The 20,822-nt window shown below is 42.8% G+C and overlaps 1 protein-coding gene across 4 annotated transcripts in view; it reads right to left on the bottom strand.

Moving 5' to 3' along the window:
- Positions 1 to 20,822, bottom strand: part of Abcc9 (ATP binding cassette subfamily C member 9) — a 134,034-nt gene that overhangs the window by 16,779 nt on the left and 96,433 nt on the right. For all 4 annotated transcript variants that reach the window (XM_052720779.1, XM_052720778.1, XM_052720776.1 and 1 more), the window contains exons 30-33: positions 14,953 to 15,045; positions 8,242 to 8,344; positions 1,502 to 1,603; positions 225 to 345 (exon numbers count right to left, since the gene is read on the bottom strand). In XM_052720779.1, coding sequence (XP_052576739.1) covers positions 225 to 345; positions 1,502 to 1,603; positions 8,242 to 8,344; positions 14,953 to 15,045 — 419 coding nt within the window. The remainder of the gene's footprint in view (positions 1 to 224; positions 346 to 1,501; positions 1,604 to 8,241; positions 8,345 to 14,952; positions 15,046 to 20,822) is intronic.

The following is a 20,822-nucleotide window of genomic DNA, read 5'->3' on the forward strand; positions in this document are numbered from 1 at the left end:
ACCAAGACAGGAGAATCTTGAGTTTAAGGTCATCCCGGGTTACATAGACTTAACATGTCTCACAACCCTAAACTCCAAAGATACATAAATAAATGAATAAGTAAATAAAAGTAGGAAGGAAAGGAAGGGAGGAGTGTAAATTAAGACGAGAAGGGATTCTCTTGGTATTAAAGTGACAAAGCGCAGCAAACGCATAGTTCCCAAAACAGTCATGTTCACAGTACCCATGGTGCCTTCATAGTTCTCGGATTCCATAGTCAAGAAACTGTTCACTTTCTTCACGGCTCCCATCTGGACCTCCAAGTCAGCCAAGTTCCTCACAACCCAATTCAAATAATTGGTTATCTGTATCAGGTGACAAAAATGGTCACATTTAAAATAAGTAAGCAATTCTCATGGTCACTGAACATCTGGGGACAGAATGACCTATACAGTATCCATCACATGGTCCAGTTCATAAGTACTGCAGGTTAGCAGACAGCAGGGAGAGCATCATGAGACATCAGTAGAGAAGGTGTGTGTTCTTCAAAGGTCTCTCATGTCTCTATTTCATGAACTGCTCTCCGATTCCCCTACACAGTGGAGAATTGATTCCACTCATGTACATGCTAGTCTCATTTATATTCATGCCCATTTTAGTGCCACAAATGGGTTGTAAACAGCACAAGACAGGGATTTCAAACAACCTCAGGAACAGGATGCCTGTGGGATTGGAGAATTTTTTAGAAACTAGTGTCAATGCCAGAAAAGAATCTAAGGGACCTGGAGATGCTTCAGTCTGCAAAGAGCTTGCCATACAAGTATGAAGGCATGGGTTTGGATCCCCAGAACCCATTTAAAAAGCTGGATATAGTTGTGTAAGTCTTTAACTTCAGCACTGGAGAGGAAGAGGCAGAGAATTCCTGGGGCTTGTTAGCCAGCTGGTCTAGCCAAATAAGCAAGCTCCAGGTTCAGTGAGAGACATTTTCTCAAAAAGCAGTGATAGAAGAAGACAGTTGACATCAACCTTTGATCTCCATAGGCACAAGTGAGCACACTTATACATAACCTGCTCACACATATGAACACATACACACACCTCCAAAGATAAAAGACACAGGAGAGAGGGCTCAACAGTTAAGGGTATAGAATGCTCTTGCAGAGGGGGAGTTTGATCAACAGCACTCGTGTTGGGTGGTTCTCAACTGCCTGTAGCTCCAGTTCTAAAGGATCTGACTTTCTGGCCTCTGTGAGCACCTGCATCTGTGTATGCACACATGCACAGGTGCACATGCACACAATACACATAATTAAAATTTAAATAAAATCTTTAAAGTGAAAATGAGAGAAACTAATCTAAGCTGTCCTAAAATGTTAGCTTTAGGCTCAAATCTTCTATGATGTGTAAATAACATGTTATAAATTTCAAATTTCTCTATTGTCCATGAAAGAGAGGTGATAATTATTGTGGAAAGTTCCTCCAGCACTGTATGGAAAGAAAGATATTTTCATCAATACCTACCGTGAGGGCATACAGAAGACCCAAACCCACTAGTCCAGAACTGGAAGATCCACGAATGGATGTGATGGATGCTGTGAGGACAATGCAAGCTCCGAGGTAGTCCTGGAGAGCGGAGATAAGGACAAGATGTGAAGATTCCACAGTTGTCAAACCAAGGATGCCGACTAACTTGGAGTGATCCGTCAGTGAAAAGCACACCATTGCATGAGTGTCCAGTCAAGTTTCAGATGAGTAATTCGTCAGAGGTGGAGTAAGGAAGACTTGGGACTTGGAAGTTGGAATCAAGAGTGGCACTGAATCTCTCAGGGGAGATATGGGTTACCTGCAGAGAAGCTACTGTTGCTGTCACAGCCAGAATCAGGTCTAGTCCCCATCTTTCCATGTACATGCTTTTTTGACAGACAAACAGCTATTTCTAGCCTAGGCTTCACATAGGCTTATGTAAAGGTTACCGTAGACCCTGTATGTCAGAACAAAGCCCTTGCAGAAATGAGCCTCGGGTGCCTGTTGGGCTCTGGAGATGAACGTTTTTCCAACTGTGTTCATGTCTGGGACATGAGATTTGCAGATCATGTAGATGACGAAAGGGGCTGAGTTTGCTCATAAGTTACAAGTATGTGCATGTTGTAAAGCTCCAGACTTTTCTATGACTCAACGATAAGCCCTTTTGCAAAACTTAACAAAAATAAATTTACAAAAGCCAGCCTTGGATTCAACTAAATCATATCTGCCCATCTCCTCACACCCCTTCTAATCCCATTTCCCAACTGTGTGGGAGACTTTTGAGTCTTTCTGCCCTATTGAGTCCATGTGTCACTTGTTCTAGAGACAGGGAGACTTTCAGATACTGGTCTTCTCCTGATCATAAGTCACAGCCAATTGGAAAATTCCTTCTGTGGCTAGAGAGAGCTCCAGTCCCTCTAAAAAAATCTACCCACTGGATAAGACTTCAATAATAACAAAATATTTAATGTGCTAAAGTCAAAGAAGGAAGTGTCTCCAGTAGCTCCCTGTGCACATTGGTACATGTATCAAACAGTTATAAACATCCTGCTGCTGCAGAGCTGACCACAAGTCCAGCCTTGACATCAGAGACTTCAAATCCTGGCTTTGCCAGTTAGTAGCTATTGAGCTTAGATAACTAATTTAGATGCCTTTGACTCTAAATTTCTCTGTGAAAACTAGAAATTATGCCTAATACACAAAAACATTAAAGGGAACAAAGTCATAGTTATGTTTCCCTACCCCTGGAAATTGAGATTGTTTTTAGTTCTGAATAATTTCCAAATGTTTGAAGCAAGCTTTAAAAACCTGTGTGCATCATAGAACACCAGAGGTCAAAATATGCACTAAGATATAATTCCACATCAAGTCCCATAATAGTTATAAAGGAATTTTTAAAAAGAATAACATAGAGCAAACTTCTCAAGGCAATAAACATCACTGAGTAGCAAACCCTTCTTTGATTGTTGCTTCTGATACAGCTGTTGCTAACAGCTTACCACATCCCAGTCAGCTCTCTCTCCCGCCCTTTGCTTGAAGAGCAGATCCCATCTAGTCTAGACCCTTCTTCTAGGGTTTGCAAATGCCAACAAGTTCCCAAGTACTTTGAAAACATTTATACTGATAGGTTTTCCCCCTAAACACTCTAGGTGAAATTCATAGTTTCAACATGATGTCGTATGTTCATAAATTTTATAACAGCTTTTCTAAAAAGGTGCACAAAGAGGCTGGAGAGATGGCTCAGTGGCTAAGAGCACTTGCTGCTCTTGTAGAGGACCCAAGTTCAATTCCCAGCACCCACATGGTTGGTGACTTACAACCACTTATAACTTTAGCTCCAGGGATCATAGGCCCTCTTCTGGTCTCTGTAAGCACTTCACTAACATGTACACACACACACACACACACACACACACACACACACACACACACACACACACAATTTTATAAGTTTTAAAAATAAAATATAAGCCAGGCGGTGGTGGCACACACCTTTAATCCCAGCACTCGGGAGGCAGAGCCAGGCGGGTCTCTGTGAGTTCAAGGCCAGCCTGGTCTACAGAGTGAGTTCCAGGAAAGGCGCAAAGCTACACAGAGAAACCCTGTCTCGAAAAACCAAATAAATAAATAAATAAATAAAACATAAAATAAAAATATGAATTACCCATTCTCAAGGGAGAGCCCAACCACACTAAGTCATCTGTGTAGTACCAAATTATAATTTTGTGTGTGTGATGTTTGGTACGCATGTGCACAAGTACATGCAGGTGCATGTTTGCATGGGCGCGCGCGTGTGTGTGTGTGTGTGTGTGTGTGTGTGTGTGTGTGTGTGTGTGTGTCTGTGTGTGTCTGTGTGTGTCTGTGTGTCTGTGTGTCTGTGTGTCTGTGTGTCTGTGTGTGTGTGTATGGAAGCCTGAGCTCAATCTCAGGCACTCTTCCTCAGGTGCTGTCCCACTTTGTTTTAAGACAGGGTCTAGAACTTGCCACGTAGGCTAGGCTGCCTGGCCAGGGAGCTTGGGGATCTGCCTGTCTCCATGCTCAGTGCTGAGATAACAAGTGGTGAGATACCACCATGCCAGGCTTCTTACAACGGTTCTAGAGGAAGTCGGGGCTGAACTCAGATCCTTGTGTTAACAAGGCAAGCTGTTTACCAATGGAGCTGGATCCCTAGCCACCCCAGAATTATGATCTCTCCTGACCATGTAAAGCCAATGTTCCCGGGATAGAAGCCCTTGATTCCCATTGCCCAGAGAGAAGCTTCTGGTCCAATTTCAGTGAGTCCATGATACTGATCTGTACTTAGGCTTATAATGAAAACTGCACTTCTCTGTAAAACAGACTTGGAAGCAATCGGTAGCAACTAAAAATGGCAGGTTCTGCTGTCCTCCAAGCAGTCCTTAGAACTACCCCCTCACTAGCACTTGGGAACAGGGAAATGATATGAGGGACTCAAACTGCAATGTGATTGCAGGCCTGTCTACTCAGGAGCTGGCAACAGAAAGCTCTGTGCTGTTTCCCCAAACAGCCTGAAGACAGACTAACTAACCATTTGCACTTTCACCTCGAGTGCCTACTGACTTTTTTTTGGTTGTTGTTTGTTTGTTTTGGCTTCTTGATGAGAATTTTCTTTTAGCCGCCCAGCATGCAGCGTGACAAAGCTTGGAACCACAGCCTGTAGATAGACTTACACAATTTTTGCAAATGGAAACACCGAAGCCAGAGAACTGGAATTGTTTAACATGGAGGGCTGACGGGAGGACGTAAGCTGTGTTCAAAGGCCAGGCCCTGGGGACACACAGAACCCTGGCCACTTCACTCAACACTGATAGGAAAACACTTCCTTCCACTGCCAAAGCAAGCAGGGTGGCCGCCGTTTTGTTATTAGTCTGCCAGTCAAGTCACTTTATCCCTTAGATTCATCCCTTTTTGATGTGTTAAAGCCTTGATTATGCTTTGCCCAATCTAATCAAACAGGAAGTGAATGTGGGAGGCAAGATGAAACCTTCCCCAAGGAAACCACAGAGCCAAGGAAAGATGGAAACTTGGATGGTCTTAACGCTTTCTATTTCTTTTTTCTTTTCATGTGTATATGTGGTGCATGTGCTGTGGGCCTGTGTGTGTGTGTGTGTGTGTGTGTGTGTGTGTGTGTGTGTGTGTGTAGGCATGTGCATCTACTGAGGCAGAGTCCTCCAGAGCCTGCTAACTCATCTAGTCTAATTAGCTTGCCTGGAGATCCCTTCTCTGCCTCTCCAGTGCTGCGAGGACAGGCGACTCCCGCACCTGCAGTTCTAGCATCCAAACTCTGCCCTTCAGATGTGTGTGGTGGTGTTCTATCCATTGATCCACCTCCTCAGTGTCAGGGTTTTCTTAACTCTTATTCAACATGAATGGAGAAAGAAGCAAGCACCAATAATCCACTAGACAAAATTTGAAGCTGGATGGAGTCCAGGGACATTTCCCAGGTCAATGATCCCATCAGCTCTGGTTTCTCTTCCTTCCTTCTCATTGGGATTTTCTGCCAGCAGCAATGGGTCAGGGGAAGAGGATCTAAAATCAAGAAGGAAGAAGTGGAAATGGAGTGGGGGCAGCCATGGGAATTGCTGAAATCAGGCTTTCCCTTTTCTGCATTAATGTTCCTAGTCCTCCTGGAGGCTTCGGGAAAAGCTGCCTGAGTAATTAGTGCCCAATGCAGTGGCTCTTCTTCTATGCCGTGAATTATGTCTGTTCTGAGAACCTGGTGAATAGTCACTCAAAAGCAGACATTCATGTTGATTTCCTGGACACTGGGTAATAAGGGGGCAGGAAGGGCTGTGTGAACAGTGCAGATAAGATCAATGCAGATTTTTTGAGCCAAATAAAGGCTTTCCTTACTTTTTTTCCCACTCTCAGAGGATTTACAAAACAGAGTGTGTCTAGCTGTGGGACTGAGAACAACTTACACTCTCATCTCCAAGATCCTGACTCCAGTGTTCATTTTTTTCTGACAGAAAAGTCAGTTTTTGAGGCTGAAGTTGTGGAGACAGTGATGAGGACCCAACCACAGATGCCTACAGTAGTGAAGCCAAGTGGGAAAAATAAGTTTTTTCCCCCAATAGAATTCATCTGCTTGATTTATTCAACAATCCACCTGTGACATATGCTCTTGAACAATAGCATGTAGTTTTAAATTATTTTATCTTATTTTATGTGTGAGGGTGTTTTACTTGTGTTTATGTCTTTGTACCACATAAGGAGTCAGGAAACTGAGGAATGAAGAGCAGATTTGACCCCTTCCATTCAAAATGGAATCTCTTCTTCAGGCTCCAGGTAAACCGAATTCTTTTATGCTCAGGTAGACTTGATTGCTCTTTCACATGGGGGCTGAAACACTGGGACTGAGCCACTCTGAGTCTGGCTGCTATCTTTTCTAACTTGCCCTGCCCTCTTTCTTGGCAGTCTCGGGTCTCATGTCTTATTTGGCTCTAAGAACTGAGCATATGGTTTGCATGAAGATTCTTGTCTTGCACTTGTCTCTGAACCTGACATTGGGAAGTGCCGTGAAGGACAGAAGTCATAGTTAGACATCTCAAGTCCAAGGAGAACGGACTTAGCCCTAAAGTCACACCTGATCTCCTGACTGAGGAAAACCAGACTCATGGGCAACCACTGTCATTGTCTCCTCATAATTCCGAAAATCTATGCACTGAGATAGTTTGCTAGTTCTACTATTCAGGTATGATACTTCCCCTTAGAGAAATATGGGGATTTTTAAAAGAAGAAAGCAAACAGAAGCTTAAAATAAGCAATGCTGGTCTAGATGGTCTGGTAATAATGCTTAGGCTTTATTACAGATTTTGTGTGACAATTTACTTAACTTTTAACCATCTGTAATTCCTAATCTACTCTGTCCTGACTTTTTCAACCTTCACAGTCATGTGAAAGATGGCTTAGTGGTTGTTTTCAACAGCTAATGCTTCTTTCAAAGTTTTGTGTGACATAATTGTGTTCTATTGCTCAGTGAACTCTCTATACCACTAACACAGTGGTAAAGAGTCTTTGTCAACCAGTGAGAAATCACAGTAACCGAAAGACACAGGTTGTCCAAGACTCTGTGTCAATCCATATCAATCCATTTTAAGACCAGTCTTGAACTTGGGTACCTTCATTTTGACCCCATCAAATTTCCATTATCGTCTGCCCCTCTGGTTGTTGGGTTTTAAAAGAAGATCTGCATCTTGTTGTGGAAACAAAACACCGCAGAAGGTGCTTTGCTTAGCTTTAATTGTCAGCTTGGCACAGGCTGGGATCACTTGGAAACAGAGTCTCAATGAGGGATTGTCTACACTGGGTAGTTGTGTAGGCATGTCTATGGAAAACATTCCTAATTAAGTGAATTGAGGTGGAAAGTCCTATGCCACTGTGGGCAGCACCAGTCCCTAGGCAGGTGTCCTGAAAGGTATGACAATGGAGAAATTACACAGCACACCAGCAAGTGAGTGAGCTTACATGCATGTATTCATTCCTACACTTGACGGTGCATGTGATATGACTATCTGTTTGAAATTCCTGCCTCAGTTTCCCAAAATGAGGGACAGTAATCCGGAATTGTAAGCTGAAATAAACCTCTTTCTCCCCTAAGTTGTCTTTTGACAGGACATTTTATCACAGCGACAACTCAAGCTAGAATAGCATACAAGGTCAATTATGTTATTTTCATTGTTATTTTAGTGACACATCCACAAAATACGTGTTTTTATTCCTATTTTATAAATGAAGGGGGATCTGGGACTAAAAGAAATTAATCTGGTACATGGCGTCCATAGAGTGCCAAAGTCTGTGCTTATTTCTGTGTCACAAAGGACAGAAGACAGCAATCGATGACTTAGTCATTACATTTTGTACTAACATAACCCTCCATTGGCTTGAAACAAAGAACGTCACCATCCCTTACAGCTGTCTGACTCGGTGAAGGACATGAGTGTATGTGGTCACTTTTCAAATTCTCTCTTTAAAAAAAATGACATTATATAAATATTTACCATCCCATTAACTGAGGTAGTTCAGAGAATATAATGAACACACAATGATTTTTGCTTTGGGGACTACTTTGTTGTGATTGGCTAAAACATTGTGATATGTTAAATTTCATTTGGAACATAAACAAACCTGATCTATTTTAAAGTCCAGATAATGGAGACCAGTACTGACTCTCAGTGGAAGGCTAATCATACTAAGTGTCTGGAACACAATGAACGTACCATCCTGACCTCCAGCCATCTGTTGGCAGCTGAGAGAAATAAGTAGGCAATGTTGTTCGTGTCTGTCAGCTCTAGCATGCGTTGTTTGAATCTGGTTTCATGCCTGCAGAAAACAAAAACACTACGACGTTAGCCACCTAACCGTAGAAGTAGTGAAAGCCAGACATGCTTAACTACTGCACAATTGCTCAATAGAGTATCACGTGGACGGGATGGGTGACTTGTGGACTCCAGAGCTGCTCTGCTGCATCCTAGATAGAGCCCAAGAGGTCAAGTGTTTGCTCCCTTTTCATGCCACAACTAAGAAAAGAAGCCATTGCCAAGACAAAACTTCATTAAAGGTTACTTTGTAATTCTGCTAAATTGGAGGAATCACGTAAACAAGACCTGACCTACATCACAAGGGCTACAGAAATCACAGTAGGCTCTGCTTTCATTTGAGGCATTTATTTTATTTTTCCAAATGATACTAAGTTGGGCTGGATGAGAACCAGTGAAGACAGAAAGCTACAATTTATAACAGGTAAATATATTCCTTCAAACTCTTTTTTCTGTCCTTTCTTTAAACCAAAGAAAGAAAGTAGGGTGCCAAGAAGCAGAGGGTTGAGGGGTCAGGCACGGCCCAGGGTCTACTTACAATGACCTATGAACATGAAGGGGATTTATACACTTTGGGGGATGGGGAATCAGAATAGAGAAGAGAGGGGAGAGAGAAAGGCAAAGCCAGGCTTCCCAGATGGTCTGGGAGTAGCTTTAGGAGTGAAGCTGGGTTTCTCGGGTGAACCAGGCATTGTAAGTATCCTAGGTGTGCTGTGGATATTAGTCTGTATAAATAAAACACTGATTGGCTAGTGGCCAGGCAGGAAGTATAGGCAGGACAAGGAGAGAGGAGAATTCTGGGAAGTGGAAGGCTGAGGGAGACACTGCTAGCCGCCGCCATAACTAGCAGCATGTGAAGATGCCAGTAAGCCATGAGCCACGTGGCAAGGTATAGATTTATAGAAATGGATTAATTTAAGCTATAAGAACAGTTAGCAAGAAGCCTGCCATGGCCATACAGTTTGTAAGCAATATAAGTCTCTGTGTTTACTTGGTTGGGTCTGAGCGGCTGTGGGACTGGCGGGTGTCAGAGATTTGTCCTGACTGTGGGCCAGGCAGGAAAACTCTACCTACAGAGGTGGCATGAGAGAAAGTCTGCCATCTTCCAGGGCTGGGCAAGTTTCTCCCCCTCATGGCCGTAGTGATGGAGAGACTGACCCATAAAAAGTTAAGCTCACCCTTGGTGTCCAACACAATCAAATAAAATTCTGTGTAGCTTGTTTTACCAGCAGAACTAGGAATAACCTTCATGCAAGCATATGTTGTATATGAGCACCTCCACCCCAATCTCTTGCACTACCACGTACAATGAATATATGCAGTGGAAAGTTTTTAAGAAATCAAGAAGAGCCTTATATACTTGAACATCAGAGGTGTGATTCCACAGACATACATGCTGAAAAGCACCTTTTCTAAGGAACAAAAATATTCTTACTTTGTAATTATTTTCCTCGAATAATGGAAACGGCAGAGAGCTGGAAAACAGCTGGTTTGAAAGTTGGTTACATCCCCAGTTGAGTTTGCTGCTTCCCTCTCTGTGGCCACGGATGCTGACCTAACCCATCTACCGGTCATTTTTCTAAGGAATTTCCAACCCGCTAGTAAGACTCATTTGCTAAGAGTCCTCCACTCCTGTAAGATCTTCCAGTAAAATTGCAAAACTTAAATAACTCATCACTTGTATGAAAGAACGGAGGAGTCCTGGGTGGGGTGTTTTTTGGCCCATGATCAGAGCCCATACAGGCCAATGTAGAGCAGATACTTGGGATCTCTCCAACCAATCTGATCATTTCAGTATGCCAAGCCAGATAGATAATTTGGTCAGACAGCAATGTCTGATCTACAGTGATCAGAAAAGTTAGCAGTGAGAGCCAAACCATTACTTCACTTTGAGTTATGTAGGCTTGAACTAAATGCCACGTCCAGGGGGACCTGTGCGAAGAATGGCAGCACAATGGCTTGGGACTAAGTAGTTCAAGAAACATGTCTGCCTTCCAGATGACCTTGATGGGTGACTATAGTAAATCACTAAAGGGTGAAGGGCTGAGGAAGTTGTAGGATTTACGGCAACAGTGGAAATGAACTGTGAAGGTTTTTGTAAGTGTCACACTTCCATGCTTGCCAGGGGTGTGCCAAGTAGAGCTGCTTGCTAGGGGGATGTCAGGTGTATTTGCATCTATTCACTCAGATGCATTTAGTCAGCATCCATTCTTCACACTGTGCTAGACTATGGAGATGCACAAGGTCTTTCTCAGGATGGGGAAACCACACTAAGCAGTGAGGCTGATGTAGCTGGGACCTTCCTTTAATGGCCCCAAGAACCAAAAGGGGAATGTGCATTGCAGGATCTGAACAGAGTACTAGGAGGGGGTGGGAGAGGGGAGGGCTAAGCTTTCCGGAGGACAGGGAAGATGGTCGAGTGTAGTTGTAGGCATGACACTGGATTCCTCAGGTGAACAAGGTATTGTAAGTACCCTGAAGGAAAGAGACAACACAGGAGTGAGAAAATTCAGTGCTTTCCTGGAGTGGGCAAGTTTCTCTCCCACTGGACAAACACATCCAGGAGGATGAAAGCGTGGGAGCCACACTCTAACGAACGACTAAACCTTGGTCCCCACAGCGTGCTCACTCTGGGACCTTCGTCCTGCTGTGGTTGCGGAGTTCCATCTCCACACTCCACACATGTGTAGGGAACTGGCAACAGCCTGAAGCAGCAGGGAGGAGGAGGGGTGAAAATGCAGTGAGCATTCTTTCTCTGTTTCTATTTGGCAAGAAACCTGCTGCTTTCCTAATGGAAACTTTGACACACTCAGCCTGTATCTTTTCATTCGCATCCAGTTCATCTTCTGAACATTCTTAGACCTTTATTCTGTCAGACAGAAAAATAATAATAAAGCAACGGCAAAGGTCACTGACAACTTTGACTAATTTAGCTGCGATACTTCCCTTGTAAATGGCGAGAGGGTCACTGCTCCGTGTGAGTGAGCCCTGGGTACAGAGGGAACACAAGGTCTAATCTGTAAGGACAACTTTGAGAGAAACTGGCCCAGGAAAAACTGAGCAGACATAGAAAGGAACAGATATGCGAAATCATGGGCTTAATTCTTTTTTAAGTATTTTCTATGATTTATTTTGATTTTAATTGTGTGTGTGTGTATATCTAGGTGCACATGAGTGCAGGTGCCTGTGGATAACAGAAGAAAGGATTAGACAGGCTGTTGTGAGCCACCTGATAGGGATGCTGGGAACTGAATCCTGATCCTCTGCAAGAATAGTGCGCAATCTTAACCATTGCACATCTCTCCAGCCCCCAAGAACATGCTTCATTCTTATTATGAATGCCAACCCTAAGGATTCTAGAAACTTATCCACAGCAGGCAGGCCATCGCCATCTTTTAAAAATACTTATTATGACTGAAAAATGCGGTTGTTTATAATATTCAATATTGACTTTTGGAAGAAACATGAAAGATCTAATTCTGGATGTAGATGCAGACAAGATATTTCTAGATGGAAGTTAGACCATCTTTGTTTCTCACAACTATTGTGCAAGCACTGAATGTTAACACAATATTTTGTTATTCTTACAGTTATCCAGAGTCTTTCTTAATGTACAATTCACTAAATTCTACTCCTGTGTCTAGGGAAGAAGGGAAATTAAGAAGTTGGACCTTGGCCCCTGGTCCACTTCCTCTTCTTTTCTAAATCTTTCTCAAATTCCTCAAGATGCTCTCCCTGACTCACATCCTTGGCAGTTTCAGAAGATGACCTACGTTGTCCCACAGGAAGAAAGTAAAGGTTCTGATGTGTTGAGCCCATCAGCTTCCTGCTGTCACTCTTCCTGAATCCCCCCATATCCCTCCATGCTTTCTCAGAGGCACTTTGTACCAAATCCCCTTCAAGAAAAGCACTCCCCTCCTGGTCACACCCCTGTCAATCCATATTAAAACCTGTTCCACCAACTGCCCCATCCTGCCTACAGCTCACATCTTCCCATAGGCCTTTAATCCATCAGCTCTCTGAATTCTGATGTCATTCCTCCGTAACCAATTCCAATCTCTTTACAGTCATAATTAGCACTGAGGATTTCTTATCCAGAGGATGCCTTTAGTTTCTTTTTATTCTTTTATGTTTTTACCACTGTAAACATTCAGTTTTTTAGCTTGCTCATTTGTCTAACCGCAATGACAAAATCATCCTTTTCCAAGTTGCACAGAGCCTTTCTGATTCGTTCTTAATTCCTGTGAAATTCTCAGGTAATTAAACACTCCCCGCTATCCTGAGCTTTTGCCTCCTTATGTGGTTTAGTTTCTCAGTTGGTCTGAATTTCTCTCCCTTAGTAGAGAGATGAGATCTTCCCCGAGAAGTGGCATTTGGCCTTATTACATCGCTGAAGTCTTGGAAAAGGAGGATCAGTCTGAATTAAGGTCCATCACAATGATGTATCTTGTAATGCTGTGGCTCAAACAGCCTCCTGACACCTTCTTACCTTTAGCCTCAACCATCCTGACTCATCCCTTATGAGTCAGTTATTCTAATTAATACAACTCTGACTGTGTCAGTTTCCTGTTGAGATTCTTCAGTGACTCTATAACACAGAAAGAATAAACTCCAAGTTCCATACAGAGGAACTCATTCAATATTTGTTAGCACCAGCCTCCATGTGTTCAAGCTTCATTGTGATGATCTCCATCTTTGTGTTCATTTAATACTGGATGATTTATACACGGAATAGAAATTTTCACGCTTTTTTCTCTGAACATTCTGTCCCCTTTACTTCCAACTCAACTGTTCTTCATTCTAAGGCCCATTGTCCTGTAAGTGTCTCCATCTTCTTTTGATACAAAGTGCCACCCAACCCTTTGACACAGCTGTCCATGTGGTAACTCCATAGATGTCACTATACTGTCATCTTCTTCCTTAAATCCTTTATCCTGTGTGGTGATACCCTGAGGACAGAGCCTATACTAGCTCATTAGTAAGTACCATAAGCCTTTCCCAAGTCACAGGAAGCTAACTGTGAAAACAAAACCCTGCTCTCTCAGAACTCATATTCTAGTTGGAAGAGATTGGATAATTAACAAGCAAATATTTTTAATAAAAAGATAATGAAAACATACTCATAAATAATCATAAAAGAAATAAAATCATCATGTCAGCTAAAGTAAAGAACCCAGCCTGCAATTGGGATGGAAATAAATGGCCATGTGTATTCAACCTATATTAATCTACATTGAGAATAGTACTTGGTGTATGTTAATTATTCAAATAAATATTTCTTATATAAACTATTTGGGAAAGACTTCCTTAGTGGCAACAGTAATCTTTAAGGCTGTATTTGTTAATGGTTCCTGCTGAGCATTATTAGACTATAAATTTCATGCCAGTATCTATATACTCAATACCAATAAGTAATGTTGAGATTCTCAGTAAGAGGCATTACACTCCATGTTGAGAAAACATGACAGGATGTGAAATACGGGTGGGGTAAGTGAAACTCACATGGATTTGGGTAGAAATCATATTATACATCATGTGAGAAGTTGCATATTAATGATCTACTCTATGACCCATTCTAAATTCTTTTTTTTTTTTTTTTTTTTTTTGGTTTTTTCGAGACAGGGTTTCTCTGTGTAGCTTTGCGCCTGTCCTGGAACTCACTTGGTAGCCCAGGCTGGCCTCGAACTCACAGAGATCCGCCTGGCTCTGCCTCCCGAGTGCTGGGATTAAAGGCGTGAGCCACCACCGCCCGGCCATTCTAAATTCTTAAAATAAACTTCTTAAATTGGAGATACCTCTGATTGAAGTCAATGTGTATTTGTAATAGGGTTGAAAGAAGATACAATGATTAAAATATAAGTTTTCCAGAACAAAGGAAATATCCAGTAATGCCACTTTTATGATCTAACTTGAAGAGGAAAATGGAGCTAGCTCCATGGAAGCCTAGGTCATTACTGTGCACAAATATTGGGAAACATGGGTTGTTTTCTTTGTTAGTGAATTGTTTTGTTGTGTTTTTGAGATAAAGTCTCATAGAGCTCAGTCTGGCCTTGAACTTCTATCGTCTGGGAGGCCCTTAAACTCTTGGTCCTCCTGTCTATATCTCCACTATGACCACCACCAAGTGCTGGGATTGTAGGTGCGAATTTCCAAGCTTGGCTGGATTAACTTCTACAATAACTTTGGTGTGATGGTTTTCTTTTTTGTTAATATCATTATTACTATCACACTCTATAGATTTACTTTAAGTTGTTTACTGAGTACTTCAACAGTCACTGTGGTTCAGTCCTTACATGTATTATATCAATCATGCCAATGACTGTAATAAGCAAGACTGATGCCCCATTTTTCAGATGAGGACACAGAGGCTTTAGAATTCAAAAACCTTATCTAAGATACACAACAAATTCCTTTCCACTCTGTCAATTCATTCTTTACTTTTAAATTTTCAGATAAGTAACTCTAAACAATGTTCATTTTTATTACCGTTTTCTAGTTCACTGTGAGAAACATAGTGTGCCCCCAGAAGGGGTGGCTGTTAGCTATTCTTTGTTGATAGACATTTGCAGATGGATTTGCCCTTCAGGGGCAATCTGAAGATGTGTTACTCACCTGAAGGCCCGGATGGTAGTGAGCCCTTCGGCTGTTTCTGAGAAGTGGCAAAGCAGGGGGAGCTGGGTGCTGTCATCAAGTTCCTGGAGATCCCTAGGACAAAGGCAATGGTATGTGTCACCCGCCTCCAGTTCTGAGGCCACCACTGAACTTGCAAGTTCTCAGACCTGAGTGCTTGCTCTGATCACCATACATCTGTCCTCCACCTCTATCTAGTTCCTCTTGGTTGTCATGCTTAAAAGCTTCATCGAAATGTTTCCCGTGTAAATATGACTTATTTGCTCATTCTGCGTCCCCACAGCCAGTGTATTTCAGCTGTGACATAAGACTTGGAGTGCTGTGGGATGGTCTGTATGTCAAGTGTGTTGCTGATTAGTCAATAAATAAAACACTGATTGGCCATTGGCTAGGCAGGAAGTGTAGGCGGGACAAGGAGGAGAATAAAGCTGGGAAGTGGAAGGCTGAGTCAGAGAGACACTGCCAGCCGCCACAATGACAAGCAGCATGTGAAGATGCCGGTAAGCCACGAGCCATGTGGCAAGGTATAGATTAATGGAAAATTTAAGCTGTAAGAACAGTTAGCAAGAAGCCTGCCACGGCCATACAGTTTGTAACCAATATAAGTCTCTGTGTTTACTTGGTCGGGTCTGAGTGGCTGTGGGACTGGCAGGTGAGAGAGATTTGTCCTGACTGTGGGCCAGGCAGGAAAACTCCAGTTACAAATGGCATCCAACATGGTGGCAAGAGTTTCCACCTAAAACCTGAGAAAAAAGATTCTAAAACGGAGCTAAAAACAGTTCCTAATTGTCTCTCTCAAATGAGCGGCAGCTGCCGGTTTGAGCTACTGGTGGGTTCCTGGACCTGTGCGCTCAACCTGCAGTATGGCGGGAATGAGGCCTCTGCAAGTGGCACATTAAGCTGCATGGTGGATTTAGCCTTTGCTAGTACAAAACAAAAAAAAAGAGGTTTCTGGACTACATGCTGCTTGGATAAAAGCATAGACCCACGATAGCTCCTAGAGCTGGTGGTAAAGTACCACAGCCATGTTGGGAAGCTGAGGTGGGTGGAGCCAGCAGCCACAGCTGCTGCAGTTTAAAGCAATAGGTTCACAATAAGACAGATTCAGATGTAATAGTTTACAATGTGTGTAAAATATACGTAGGCTTGAAAGAGACAAAAAGGTGATATATACAGTTATATAAACAAATACATAGTTTTAAAAAATAAAGTCTTTAAAGAGACAGTAAAATTGATATAAAAAATAAGCCATGTGAAGATGAATATTACACAGAGAATCTGGATTGTGTTGTTTTTGGGATTCTTAACTGCAGAGAGATATTTGATTGTAAAGGAAGATGAATTAAACCAATATGCATATTTTTTTTTTTTTTTTTTTTTTTTTTGGTTTTTCGAGACAGGGTTTCTCTGTGTAGCTTTGCGCCTTTCCTGGAACTCACTTGGTAGTCCAGGCTGGCCTCGAACTCACAGAGATCCGCCTGGCTCTGCCTCCCGAGTGCTGGGATTAAAGGCGTGCGCCACCATCTTCAAAATTGGGATGTAAGGATATGTTGCTTTGGAAAAAAGTTTCTTTTGTTCCCACAGAAAGCCAGAGGCTATGGATTTGTTCAAGATTAAGATACATCAGGTTTGACCAGCCAAGACCCCCTGAAAGGTCTCCAATGACACCATGGCCCAGATGATTCAACATCCAGAATGGTTTCAAGGCAACTGGCTCAGACGATACAGCCTCACGGACTACTCCATGATCCTAAAATTTTCTTTGTGTCCCCATAAGATACAGCGCCCCCCTCCAGCAGGAAGTAGTAAGAGAAGCTACACCCAAATTCCCAAATTATATGTAATTTTACTTTGTTAAGGTTAAAACCTTCCTTTTTGAAAAAAAAAGAAAAGGGGAAGTGCTGTGGGATGGTCTGTATGTCAAGTGTGTTGCTGATTAGTCAATAAATAAAACACTGATTGGCCATTGGCTAGGCAGGAAGTGTAGGCGGGACAAGGAGGAGAATAAAGCTGGGAAGTGGAAGGCTGAGTCAGAGAGACACTGCCAGCCGCCACAATGACAAGCAGCATGTGAAGATGTCGGTAAGCCACGAGCCATGTGGCAAGGTATAGATTAATGGAAAATTTAAGCTGTAAGAACAGTTAGCAAGAAGCCTGCCACGGCCATACAGTTTGTAACCAATATAAGTCTCTGTGTTTACTTGGTCGGGTCTGAGTGGCTGTGGGACTGGCAGGTGAGAGAGATTTGTCCTGACTGTGGGCCAGGCAGGAAAACTCCAGTTCCATTGGAGTTTTGTAGACACCTTAAATGAAGTGTGGACCCGTAACCCTTACACAGCCATCTTTTCCTTCATCTTCAGAGTGTAAGCTGTTGAAGGTTTTGTCAACTGAGTGCTTCAGTGAAAGAGTTACCATGACACACTATAAATGCAAATGCAATGATGAGACAACCTTGATTTAAAATGGATGAATTGATGAAAAATAATCCTGTGAAGGGTATGATCTTCTTATTGCTATTGTTTGGGGAGGGGAGTTGGTTTATTAAGAAGGTGTCTAACGCATTTTGCTCAGCCTGGGTGAAGGGAGGAGGGGACTGGACCTGCCTTGATTGAATCTACCAGGCTGAGCTGAATCCCCAGGGGAGACCTTGCCCTGGAGGAGATGGGAATGGGGGGTGGGTTGGGGGGAGGACGGGGGGTGGTGGGAGGAGGGAGGACAGGGGAATCGTGATGGATATGTAAAATTAAATTAAATTATAAAATAAAAAAAAAGGTGTCTAGTGTAACACATGCTGGCCTTGAACGCACAACGTCACTCATGATGACCTGGCACCCTGGATCTCCTGTCTCTACCTCCCAAGTGCATGTGCCACTACATCCGTCCCAAAGGTATAGTCTTGTAAATGTGACACTGGACTGTAGAGGATTCTTAACCAAATGAAAAACATCACTGAACAGTAAAACAGTTGAGCCTCCTCAATAATGTGAAGAATGAGTGAGTAGTTGAGACTGGGAGAGCACTTGGGAGAGCTAATGGGAGGGGCCTTTAAAGTTCTGAGTTAGGAGGATGCTAATCAATTTAAAAGAAGAGAGTGGGAGTTACGGTGGGAAGTTGCTTGTTAGAGGGAGCTTCACACGCTACTGTGAAGCATTGGTTGTACCGAGTTTCCAGTACAACAGACTTAAAAAATAACTGCTACTTACCACCAATGTTGAAGGACGGGGTGGGGTTGGGGGTGGGGGAAGAGAACAGAGAGAGGGGGAGGGGAAGAGATGATAGGAGAAGTGGGGGGAAGAGATCACAGGGAGGGATCCACTATGACCATGAGTTTGGCTCTGGCCACAGTGAGCTGAATCCCTGTCTCCAAGGAACTTTCACTGTTCCCCCAAGGAACTAATGTTCATGTCCATACACGAATATATACATGCCTCCATAACCTACTTAAAAATAGAAATACCTCAATCTGCTTAATGTAACCCTTTTCACAAAGGTATGTATTCATGAATTTCCTTTAAAAAATATTTAGTTTATATTTTTTTTGTAGGAACTCACCATGTATCCCAGATTGGCCTAAAACTTGCAGAGATTCTCCTGCCTCAGCCTCCCAACTACTAGAACGACAGGGATTCATAGGCATACCGAAGTCAACAGCTTTTCTTTAAGCCATATAAGCTTACATTTCTGGAATATAAGACTGAGTTAAACCCATTGTTAGAAAGCATTTCACTTTTTTCTTCCCCTTTCTGCCCTTCTCGCGCTCATGGGGTTGGGAGAACTGGAGGGGCTGCCTTTCCATTCACCTGTGAGCATCTAGTGAACCAAGTGTTATTCCACAGCATCAGCTGTGGAAGCCGTTCTTGACTGACTGTGTAATCCCACAAACAAGTGCGACGTCTTCTCCTTTTGAGTTTCTGAGGACTTGGCTCACTTCTCGAATGGGGGACGTGGGGAGGAGAACACAGAGGAAAGGTGGTGAAGAGCGTGAAGGAATGTGAGGACTTTCCTCTTCTTAAACATCAACAAGTGGCTCTTGGGGCAGCTGGCACCAACAGATGGCCAAAGCCACTACACTGCAGTCAGGGCTGAAGGAAACCACGGAGGAGCCGTCATTGTTTACAGAAGGATCGTGTGTGAAACCCAGAAGGTGAAGGCACAGCTTGATCTGTGCTCTTGTCAGAGGAAGCATGTAGCTAAACACCCTTTAGACCTATGACTTTAGACGTTAATGGTCATGTTGTTGCCTGCCGGCGCTCCCCACTTCAATTCATATGTATGTATGTATGTATGTATGTATGTATGTATGTATGTATGTATATGTGTGTGTGTCTATATATAAGATTGCTGTGGGATGTTCTGTATGGCAAATGTGTTGCTAATTAGTCAATAAATAAAACACTGATTGGCCATTGGCTAGGCAGGAAATGTAGGCGGGACAAGGAGGAGAATAAAGCTGGGAAGTGGAAGGCTGAGTCAGAGAGACACTGCCAGCCGCCACGATGAGAAACAGCATGTGAAGATGCCGGTAAACCATGAACCATGTGGCAAGGTATAGATTAATGGAAATAGATTAATTTAAGCTGTAAGAACAGTTAGCAAGAAGCCTGCCACGGCCATACAGTTTGTAACCAGTATAAGTCTCTGTGTTTACTTGGTCGGGTCTGAGTGGCTGTGGGACTGGCAGGTGAGAGAGATTTGTCCTGACTGTGGGCCAGGCAGGAAAACTCCAGCTACATAAGATAATATATATAAAGTCTATTCAGCTGTGTGAGCTTTTTCCCTGAGTGAGTCACAGGCAAAGTTGTTGAGTCTGTAAGATTTCACATTGATCATTGGGTCATTGGGTCATCTCTCTGATTTACAGATGAGAATGGGTAGACTGGAATGGCTCCTAAGTCTGTTATCGACTCTAATTCCTTAAGAAATGATTGTTGTGTTACAGATGGCTCTTTTAAAAAAAATCTATTTTGTGCCTTTCCCTTTTTCACCAGCATTAAAAATAAAAATTTTTTATAGAGCATTTTAAAAGATCATGCCTTCTGTTATACTCATGTGGACACATTATTTGGACTATGTTTCAGGAGCAGAGTTCACAGCTCACATTTAGAGTGGGTTAGAACTCTTTGCCTAACACTCCCCACTCTGTTTTTCTTGGTAATGGGAGGGAGGGAGGACGGAGAGAAGGATGGAGGGAGGGAAGGAGGGAGAGAGGGAGGGAGGGAGGGAGGAAGGAAGGATGGATAGATGCTGGGGAAGAAAAACCACTCAAATATAACACACATCTCCAGTACATGAAGGGTTCTTCACTCACAGCCCTGGGGGAGAAATCCTCTAAAATGCTATAATGTAAGGTGGACCTCACTGGAGCCCCTTCCCTTTTCTTCTCTCTTCCCCAGGTAACTTCCTCTTCTTCGCACACCTGTCACATGAAGTATGTTCAGTTTCTAAAACACATCTGCCTTTTATTCTAGCTCAATCCATATGTTACTTTATATATGACTTTATCTTCACAAGAGATGGGTTTTGTTGAGAACAGGTTTTTCATCACCCACCACATGGCTCAATACAGCTATCAGTAACACAGCAAGCATTCAGTGAGTGCTGAGCTAGACCCTGCAATAGTAAAGCTCATCATATTCTTCAGGAAAGCACTAAACACAAACTTCCAAGTTTATAATGGCAGACACTGTATTGATCATTAATCATTCAACTTCTCAGGAAACAATAAGTCCTATATTGACAGAAAATCTAAAATTAATTCTTCCCCTTTATTTATTTGACTGGATTAGCAGGTACATGGAAAATTCTGTGAACTCAAATTCTCCAGTCTCTTTAAAGTGATGGTATGCCTCTCA

Source organism: Peromyscus californicus, unplaced genomic scaffold, assembly GCF_007827085.1.
Source record: "Peromyscus californicus insignis strain IS unplaced genomic scaffold, ASM782708v3 Scaffold_6__1_contigs__length_162567912, whole genome shotgun sequence".
Classification (NCBI taxonomy): Eukaryota; Metazoa; Chordata; class Mammalia; order Rodentia; family Cricetidae; genus Peromyscus; species Peromyscus californicus.